The sequence below is a fragment of the Alosa alosa genome, chromosome 4 (assembly GCF_017589495.1).
Source record: "Alosa alosa isolate M-15738 ecotype Scorff River chromosome 4, AALO_Geno_1.1, whole genome shotgun sequence".
NCBI classification, from domain to species: domain Eukaryota; kingdom Metazoa; phylum Chordata; class Actinopteri; order Clupeiformes; family Clupeidae; genus Alosa; species Alosa alosa.
The window spans coordinates 21234702-21245392 of NC_063192.1; the positions used below are offsets into that span (position 1 = coordinate 21234702).

A 10691-nucleotide genomic window follows, 5' to 3' on the forward strand; every position below is an offset into this window, starting at 1 on the left:
GTTTTTCTAAGGTTGGCTATCACTATGTTACAAAGGCAGTGAAACATTAGACAAATGTATGGCCAGTTGGCCACCGCTTGTTAACCCATACGCATATCAGGCTTTTGAGCCTACATTGTGCATTTGTTTTAATTTGTCAGTATTATATTATAGCAAAGAACACAGTCTGAACGTACCAGAGAAATGGTACAGCCCAATGGGGGTGAGGGTTTGAAAATCGTATTTCATTAGATTATATCCTGAATTGTTGGTATGTGATGGCAATGCTGCATTACATGCAATATTGGATAACATCCAATTTTATTATTTTTTTTTCAGTACCCAGTTTTTAAATGTGATTAATTTTCCTCAGTACCCAGTTTCAGTATTATTTTCATCCCTTTTGGGACGGTCCAAGTCTCATCTAGGGGGGTCGGTCCCCCCCATACCCCCGTAATTCGAACCATGCTTTGCCATGACTATTACATTATTACTAGCCTACTAACTAGTTACTAATCCCTAACCCTATAGTGAGAGAGCAGTTATGTTAGGATGGAATTAATGATTACAGTGATATGTCAATTAAATATAATTTGTGTTACAACCTTGTACATTAAAGTGTAATTCGTGCATTAAAACACATCAAATAAGCTGTGGAGACAGTATTTTTCGTTGATCAACCACTACAGAACTTGGCCTGGTTTTCCCAAATTGCAAACAGTAGATTAAAACAAACGCTTCCCAAATAGCATTTTTTAACCAATAATATTGTTCAAAACAGCACCAAACCTCATGGAGACTCTACACATAAATCGTAGTTTTTATTACAGAAGACTTTTAAGATCAACCACTACAGAACTTGGCCTGGTAGGCACACATGCTATAGCCCCAAATTGCAAACAGTAGGGTTAGGTGCTCAAGGGCACTTCAGGGTACTGGTAAGGGCCAGTTACAAGTCCAGCTGCCCCCCCCAGACTTACCAACTGTTCCCCTACCAGCATCTTGGAATAGACATTACTTTAATTGTTGTTGAGGTCACAACATCACATTCATCTAATCTTTCCTAACCATCTGCTAGCTGCCCGCCCTATAAGCAGGCCGTCAAAAAACGCCTCTCTGTAGGCAGCCTAGGCTCTGAGATCTGCACACAAAAACAATTGCTACACGTGTTGCCAACCACTCAAAGGCAAAATAAAGTGTTCCTAATAACCGACGAGATGCTCGTTCAGCAGCAGGGATGGATTACTGCACGGGCCTACCGGGTCCAGGCCCAGGGGCCCAAGGGGTCAGGGGGCCCTGAAGCCCAAGCCCTTGCATGAAATCATTGCCTCAATATCAACAAATCAGGATGTGGGCTATGAATCTGTTTGAATTTAGTATTGGCCATCCCCAAAATGCATCAGAATACAGGAAATCACATCAAACAAATAAAAAAAATTCTGGGGGAAGACCCCCAAACCCCCCCTCCCACATAAGCAACAATTAGTTGGGGGCCCGAAAGTTCATAATCCGCCCATGTTCAGCAGAGTTTCAATTGCATGGGAGGAAGGGGGAGGGAGTAGCGAGCTAGCTCACTGTTTTGTTTGAACGTCAACAGAAGTGACGTTACCCCGCCATCGCTGATACAACCTTTAACGATTTACGGCTCCCATTGACTTCCATTCAACACATGTAAACAATGGGGGAGCCGTAAATCGTTAATAGATTTTGTTCAGACTGTTGACACCTGCTGTGATCATCTTCTCTGGATCTGCTGCCTCATGCCAAATCACAGCTGTGCTGACACAACAGTGCCCCTTGTGGTGTGATACTCTTGTGGTTAGGGTGACCACCCGTCCCGCGTAGCGCGTGCGCGCACAGCGTTTGAAGCCATATTCATGCGTCCCGCAAATTGAGACTGTGTCACGCATAATCAATGCTTGCTCAAAAAAATTTTGGTCGCTCTATATCCTGCAGCCGGTTGCACGTAAGTTTCATCTTAGCTCAGTTCTAACGTAAACTGGCACGTTGAAGTTTACGAGCTACTAAAATGTATCGGGTTGCACCAAATTGAATAGTTTCAATAGCCTGGCGAGCCAGACCCTCATTAAAATGTAGGGTCTGGGCACTCACCGTTCGCAGTGCTCAGTCCGAGGGGCGGGATAATCAGTTGTCTTTCAAATTCCCTCTGCACGCAATAGGACGCAATAGGATATTTGTTTTCAAGTAGCAGGGAATTCAAGCCAAACCGTTGCAACTCTGCCATCAATCATTATGTTAAGCCCACCAAACGACTCTATACACGATTTCAAAGGCCTGATTAAGTTTCGATTTCTGGAGCTCACAAGCCAAAGGAGAGTTGCTAGACTAGCCCTGGCAGCAAATGTAATTTGCCGCTAGGGGCGCGTCTAGATTTCTAGGCTATAGTTTCAACGTAAAACCAGAGAATCCGTAGACGGGCTCTGGTAACACAAGTTATGACTTAAATTACACTCCCCTCTCCCTAGGTGTAAGGTCCGTCGTAGGTAATTTGTTAACATGGTTTTCTCATTTAAATTGTGGGGATGTTAAATTTAACAAAGTATAGGCCTAAGTCGAGAAGAGTTACATACGCGACCAATTACACACATTTCATTTAGGCTAGCTACTTCAGCAGTGTTTGAATGATGTTTATATTCACTGGAAATCATAAGGACCTACAAATAGGCTACCAAACATCTACCTATCATTACCACTCAAAGCTTACATTTCATTGGTGTCAATGCTGTGGATTGATGTTATCAGAGAATTCATTAGCCATAGGCCTACTTGAAAGAGGTTTAACGTTACCGTTACCTTCACTAACGTTAACGTTATCCACTGCGGTAGCGTACGTTAGGCCAAGTGGTGGCTGAAATGTTAGGCTACCCAGAACACTGAACAGTTTTTTCCCCCTGCGCCTGCCTTTACTAACCTGCAAGGTCACCATCCTTCCTCCCCTTATCGTTTTTACAGCTCCTTCTTTACATTATAATTTATTTAAAGTGAATAAATTGTAATGAGAAATAAATAAAATGAAATAGGCCTAGCTAAAGGAAATCGGAAGTGGAAGTGCATGTCAATTCACTGAATGTTCAAAGTATTATGAATCTTTATTTTAAAAAAATACACATTGGTTGGCCTATTCATGATACATCAGCAATTACACATGTTTAGGGGAATAGGGCATTATTAATATACCAGGTGTGAGGTGGAATGTGCTAGAAATGGGTAAACCACTATCAGTGAGTCTGCCTGTGAGGTGGGGGCACCTCCGCGCCAGGCAGTATCCCACATTGTCCCTCAGAAACATACCCCTTGTCCCCCCTTGGGCTTATTAGCAGGTGGTCACCCTACTTGTGGTATTTATTGATTATTATTTTTTAATGATAGGCCTAATGCTTGCACATAATTTGGATTATATTGCACATTTGCCCAAAATTACAGTAGGTGCCATACACAGGCTCAAAGGGTTTGACCATGTTGAAAACAAGGCTGTTGTTGAGTCATGATCCTTTCCAGTAATATGTCACTTCATGTGTGGGTGTGTCAATATGTCCTTATTGCACAGAAGTGGGTTATAGCAGCAGACACTCCCTGAGTTGAGATTAATATTTCTTGGCTTCACTCAGCTGACAGCCTACTGCCTTCAGGGAGCGTTCACTCGCTGCAGCTCAAGGTCTGAGACTAATTTGCCCAGGCTACGTTTGGCTTACAGCTTCGCTATATAAGTTAATCAAACATAAAATATTAATTGGGTTATGTTCCATATGTGTAGAAACATCAATTTATTTAGCAAATATGTCGTATTCAACATTTATCTTAAACTTGATTTTATGTTGGCCGTCCGTGACTCTAATTTTGCTATCTTATCTATCTCTAACTCGTTCGTTTAATAATGCAATTATTTTCAGTCGTGTTAAATCATAGTGCCAGGTTTATGTCCTATTTGTCTCCAAATAAGCCTTCACCATTTGGTTCCGTAGCCACATAGCCTATGCTCCTTCTCATAAGTTTCGTTTCTCTCCATGCGCAGGCAGTGGTCAGGCGCACACAACCGGACAACGCACACACAATGGCTGATGATATGCTATCACTACTCAGTCTAGAGGCTGAGCTCACATGCAGCATCTGCTTGAATACTTTTGAGAACCCCGTTACACTACCCTGTGGTCATAACTTCTGCCAAGGCTGCTTGGATGAGAGCTGGAAAGAGAGTTTTATCCTGTTCTGCCCCCAGTGCAGACACCTTTACCCAAGTAAACCCGAGCTGAAGAAAAACACGGTACTCAGCGCCGTTGTTGAGACTTTCAAAAAGAAGGCATCACCATTGGGATCAGACTATGCATTAGCCAAGACGGAGGAAATAGAGGTTATCAAATGTGATACATGTATGACGGCTAAAGCATTTAAAACTTGCCTTACGTGCATGGCCTCTTTCTGTGAAGAACACATCAGACCGCACATGGAAAACCCTATTTTCCGCCCGCACCAACTGACCAATCCGCTAGGAGACCTCAGGGGGAAGATTTGCCAGGATCACAACAAGATCATGGAGTTTTTCTGCCAGAAACATGACTGCTGTATTTGCGCCATTTGTCTGCAGCAGTTTCATCGAGACTGCGAGTACACCACACCACAAGAGAGACGGGCAAAGAAAGAGGTCTGTGAACTTTATTTCAACTCTCGGAAAAGATTATACCTTACATTTAGCCTGGGTTGAACCCAGACTAACCTGCAGAGCAAATTTTCTAAGAGGTTCGTCTGGGTTCACCCAGACTATTACATTTGTAGTAGTTGAAAGCTGTAAGGCAACAAAGCATTAAAGGGAAATAGGACTCCATGATGCAGACTTAATGACTTCAGTGTCATGCTTCATATAGTTTACAAGAGTGAAGAGTCATATGTTGTTTAGTACATAGTTGCATTCAACTTAGACATACTAATGTAATGGCCACTAACCTAAGTAGGGTACTACACCACTGAAAATAGCAATACATCAGCAAGATGTTCAACATGCTCACTTCATTTTGTTGCAAGCCCACACCACACCAAAACCCATGTGAGCCACATAATGATCAACATTAAAGTTGTGTTTCTCTTTGCATTCATAGTCTAAAATGACGGATATGTTACGTGTGCTGGATAGAAAGATTGATAAGAACAGCCTTGTGATGGCTCAAATTACGGAGCAGCAGTTGCAATTACAGGTAAGTGTTTTTTCAAAAGTTCGGACTCAGAATCCATCCCCTAGAAAAAAAAGCGTAATTGTTTTTGCATGTGTGTGTGTCTAGGATGATGCTTCTGCCCGAAAGAAGATGATGAGCACAGAGTATCAGTTCATAAGGCATCTGATTGACAAGGAGGAGCAGGATGCCTTGAAAGCTGTGGACAAGGACTTGGAGAGTGGTCAGACCAGGATTCAGTCTCTCATCAAGAAGTTTGGTCAGAATGTGGAGAAGATGTCTGCAGTCAAAATGGAGCTCAACAGCCTTCTGTCAAGAGCAGATTCATTGTCTTTCTTGCAGGTATATGGTGTAGCTTCAAAAGGGAAAAAATATACAGTTATGATATGTAGTCAAGAAATTCTATAATCCTATATTATTGTGTTCATACTTATAGACTGGTATTTAGAGCTGATTATAAGAAGTGACATGTTGGCCTTCCACGGTCTGAGAGCAGTGATGTTAAAATGTAAGAAATGTAACTAGAAATGCAACTGTAAACAGAATTTTCCCTGATTTTTTGTCTCTCTCTCTTCAATGCACTCCTGTCCCTGTTTGACAGGCTTCAACACAACTGGCCTCCAGTGCTATATTTGACCCCTACTGCCCCCATGTGAACATGGAGTCCAAGGCTTTGATGGCTTACCACTCCTCCGCTGTCGCTATGAAGGAGCTACTGAGCAAAATCCTGACTCTATCAGCAGAAAACCGATTTTCACTTCTTAAACCAGGTGTGTGTGTGTGTGTGTGTGTGTGTGTGTGCATAAATGTTTACTGTTGATGTCCACAGCAGTTGACACCATATTCTGCATGCCCGTAATCACTCCTGTGCCTGTTTTTAAAAAAAAAAAAAAAAAACATAGTCCAGTCCATACAACTTCATTTCAATTTCAAAAGAAATACTGGACTATGTTTTTAAACGGAGTACTCCCAATCATCCGTAAATCGATCTAAAGTGCATTTTACTCCGGATAATTCCTTTAACATGTTATAAATTGATCAAACTGAAATACTTCTAAGATCAAAATAGAAGTGAAAAGATTTTATGCAAACTCTGAACCAAACATCGATTTTGTCCCCTGGTGAACAATACAGCCACACTCTTAAAGCGAATGTGTTAGAAACAACACAAACTGTGTTGTCCCTATCTGGACATAGAGATGTGTTAAAAAAACAACACAAGTTGTGTTATTTTCAACACATTTGTTTTAAGAGTGCATTGGGATATTTTATAACCTTGTCGACAGGACAAGGTTTTAGTGTAAATCTAGAGCTGCCATTGAAATATTTTTATGCCATTGAAGTTTTACCTAGATAGCTGTTTTTCACAGAACTTTTATTTGTACACACTGCAGGCCAACGTGAGGATCCAACTTTAAGCGTCCACCCGGTAATGAAGCGCCCGTAGGAAGGGGAATGAAGACGCGACAACTGGAGAGGGGGGAACACCGAACCAACAACACCCAATTTTTAACCTCTCCAATGCAGAACTCTCCTCTGAACAGTGTAGTCTAAACAAAGGTTTGTATCATGTGTCCACAACTGACTCAAGTGGAGATATTTAAGAGTGACTTTTTTAAAAAAAAAAAAGAAATAGCAAAAAGTTAGAAACAAATGGTCACTAAAACGAACCATAATGCATAATGCAAGTAAGAACTAATCTGAGTGTGTCTGGATTAACCCCACACCTGCGAAACAGGAAAAGCCCAAACTTTTAGACACTCGTTGGAGAGTGCAGTTTTCCAACCCTTTTACCCTAAATCCGCAGCTAAATTTCTGTGGGTGTCGTGTGATGTGACAACATGGGACCATTTGTGCAATGAAATCTTTTTAGTCAATTCACCCTACAAGGCAATTTCATCTGTAAAACCAATTGTCTGTTGCCTTGTTTCAGGGAATGTAACAGCTCTTCCACTCCTGCTTTCACTTTCACACATTTCAGATGGATTAAGTCTCTGTTGTCTTTTCCTGGGCATAGGGTTGAACCAGTTTAGCTGGAATAACCTATATTGCTAAAGAAACACACAACAGACTTTACAGAGTGTGAAATGTTAGAGAGTTGTAAAGTTGTCCATTCCTTCCATTAATTAAACAGCTTTTTTATCATATAGCTCAGTTCAACTCTCAGTTGAATTCTGAGCAAAAAGTAATTTTCACACAAGCTTATCACTAAAAACCAACTGGAAAAAATGTTGTATAAAATCACTTGATGTGTTCTTTTACCCTGACTGTGTGTAGTTCACTTTACAGACAATTATAAAGCTTCATAAATTGGAGATTGTGACTGCTTTGTTACCCTTTCCAGCAGGAGCTCACAATGTCAGTATTCCTCGTGACATCTCCACTGCCGTGAAAAGGAGTGACCTACTAAAATGTAAGTTTTAGATTTTTTTCCATAACATACAATTGGCTTAACTATTTGGATCGTAGAAAGTGGCAGGGGGGAGCAGGCGTTAGCTTCAGAAGGCACTGTATGTGACTGTACTCCCACTAACGTCCATGAGTCTGTGAGGGTCTATGAGGGTGTATGTGTGGACGTCCATGCTGACAAGTAGAAAGTATATAGTGAGAACAACTGTGCAGCTTTCCAGTGTGCACATCTGCAATCCTCCTGTCTTGTGTCTGTCACTTGCTCTGCAGTCAGCACAGTCCTCAAGCTGGACCCCTGGACGGCCCACAAGCGCATCGTCCTCACCGACGACTTCACCAAGGCATCGATGGCCGAGGAGCCGCGCCACTACCCCGACGGGCCCAAGCGCTTCGTCGTCTGCTCACAGGTGCTGTGCTCGCAGGGTTTCCTGCAGGGCCACCACTACTGGGAGGTGAAGATCAGCAGGACCAAGTCCTGCGGCCTGGGCCTGGGGCTCGGCCTGGCCTATGGCTCCATCGACCGCAGGGGCCCCGGCAGCCGCCTGGGTCTCAACAGCGCCTCCTGGTGTATAGAGTGGTTCAATGACAAGCTGTCGGCGTGGCATGATGCCGTGGAAACGGTGCTGGGCGTCCCTGGCCCCTCCCATGTGGGTGTGCTGCTCGACTGCGATGGTGGCTCCGCCACGTTCTACGCGGTGGCCGACCGTGCCTTCCCCTTGTACACCTTCGTGTTCCCATTCAAGGAGACGGTCTACCCGGCCTTTTGGATCTTCTCTGCCGGCTGTTCCATCTCGCTGTGTAAGCTGACCTCCTAAGATTGATCTCCAATTTAAATTATGGACAAAGTGCAAATTCCTATGTCAAGCTCAAACTAATTTAATAACTAGATGTACCGCATAGCGGTACCAAATATGACAACTGCTCAGTCCTGTACATCCTCTCTGCGAAAATAAATCACGCTTGTCAATTTATCTTTATTTTAAGATGACTTTAGTTAGTCATCTTCTTGTGTGAGATTAAAATAGAAGCATATTAAACTATCGTTAGGCTGCAGATGTTCGAAATGTGTAAGTTCGAAAAGGCTCATGGGATGAGTAGTTCCTTCTCTCGGAAATTAAAATGTGTACACAGTCTTGTACCTTTTCCTTTTTTCTTTTTTCTGTCAGTTTTTTTGCTCGACGTGAAATGTATGATTCACGAGTCACGTCATAGCTGGTCAACCTACAGTACAGGCCAAAAGTTTGGAGACACCTTCTCATTCAATGCGTTTCCTTTATTTTTTGATGACTATTTACATTGTAGATTCATCAAAACTATTAATGAACACATGTGGAATTATGTACTTAACAAAAAACTTAACTGAAAATCTTATATTCTAGTTTCTTTAAAGTTGCTATTTTTTTTTATTTAATACCATATTCAGCAAGCCATAACTTGACAAATTCTCATCATGGGCCAATTAACTTTGCATTCATTCATGGTTTTGATGCCTTCAGTGAGAATCTACAATGTAAATAGTCATGAAAATAAAGAAAACGCATTGAAATGAGAAGGTGTGTCCAAACTTTTGGCCTGTACTGTAAGTCAGGGTCTAAAACTCTTTATATATGGATTTTTCCAGATGTCAATTTAAGTAATGAATGGGAAACTTACTTCTGGAAACTAAACTCTCTCAGAGGAGGGGCGGGACTGTTGAGCTCTATAGCATGTTGAGCTCTATTTTGTTTAGGGACCAAACAAAAAGTTTCTGTAAAAGTCTAGTGGGGCTACATGCCCACCAAGTTTCATGTGCCCCGGTGTTGACCAAAGATTCAGGAAGTTGATGACGAAAAAAAAACAAAAAACGTTGACAATCCCTATATGACTCCTACGCTAGCTAGCAACGGTCATAATTGGTATACAGAAACCATTTGTTAATTTAACACCATGGGCAAGACCTTAAGCATTGATGAGTCAGCTTGTGATGGCCACAGCCACACATGGTAACACAAGCCCTCACTCTACAAATGCACATTATTAGTTTCTTTTGGTACAGTTTGTAAGTCCATGAATTTGCTGCACATTTTATTGTTTACAGTCACATGTGCTATTCTATTCAAATAACTCTCGGGGACATTTTTGTTTCATTTATTTACTTTATTAGTTTTTGTACTTTAGCCTTACATTGTTTTATTTATGGGTTTTGTACTTTTACACATTTTGGCACACATTTTGTAAGGTTATATAAGTTGTTTGTTACTAATCACGTGTTTCTTTTGTCTTGAGTTACCTGGGCTGAGCGTTGGGGGCGTTCCCTTCCTGGTTGGGCAAAGGCGTGGCTGAACTATGCTAATTTTTACCAAATGCAGATTTAGCAGTCTTTTAACACACTAACAATCTGTTCTGTAGACCAAATGAATTATGCTTTAATGGGAGGGCTGGGCATTTTCCCAGAAGATCTTTTAAAAGGCATTAAATTAAAAATAATTCTATTCAGTGCAAACCTTTTAATGATGGGAATTAAAGAACATGCATGATTATTGAATCAAATATCAAGTTTCTAGTGGATCAGTAGACTAGATACAGACCAATACAGTGCACATCATGTCATGTTTTCGATGTGATAGTCTTGTCATAGTTTCAAGCTATAGACACAGGCGATATGTATAACTTTAATATGTGTAACTTTACCTTAGGATGTATGTAATTGTTCGGATTGTAATGTAGGCCCTATGAATAGCACTTTATAATTGTATAAAATATTATACATATATATGATCAATAAAACATATTTAATCAGAAATAACTGAATGTATTGAGTTTTTTTTGTGATATTTTGATATGATTGTTTGGCTTGGAAAAACAGTCTTGTGGCATTATGTCTGAGAAGTGCCCTCTCTTTCATAAAAATGTCTTACCAACTGTTTACCATCTGTTATCCCATATACAAATGTAACACTTGATGCAAAGTAATGTTTTGTCATCACCCATTATGTCTAAGAACATTTTAATTGTCCATTCAATTGTGTGTGGTTGAGGCAGATGTGTGAAGGCTGTTGAATCATAACTACTACTACTTTTACTTAAGAATTCAATCTTATTTTGTCAAATTGATCCATTGGTTTGGACTCTTCTTTAACA

General features: G+C 41.1%; 1 protein-coding gene across 1 annotated transcript; it reads left to right on the top strand.

The window, feature by feature from the left end:
* The first annotated feature begins 3609 nt into the window (after positions 1-3609).
* LOC125293015 (E3 ubiquitin/ISG15 ligase TRIM25-like) lies at positions 3610-8858 on the top strand. The gene is made up of 8 exons (XM_048240620.1): positions 3610-4639; positions 5091-5186; positions 5271-5504; positions 5764-5932; positions 6415-6454; positions 6601-6722; positions 7507-7575; positions 7842-8858. The coding sequence occupies exons 1-8, from the start codon at positions 3974-3976 to the stop codon at positions 8384-8386; spliced, it is 1941 nt and encodes a 646-aa protein (XP_048096577.1). The 5' UTR covers positions 3610-3973; the 3' UTR covers positions 8387-8858.
* Positions 8859-10691: the final 1833 nt, after the last annotated feature.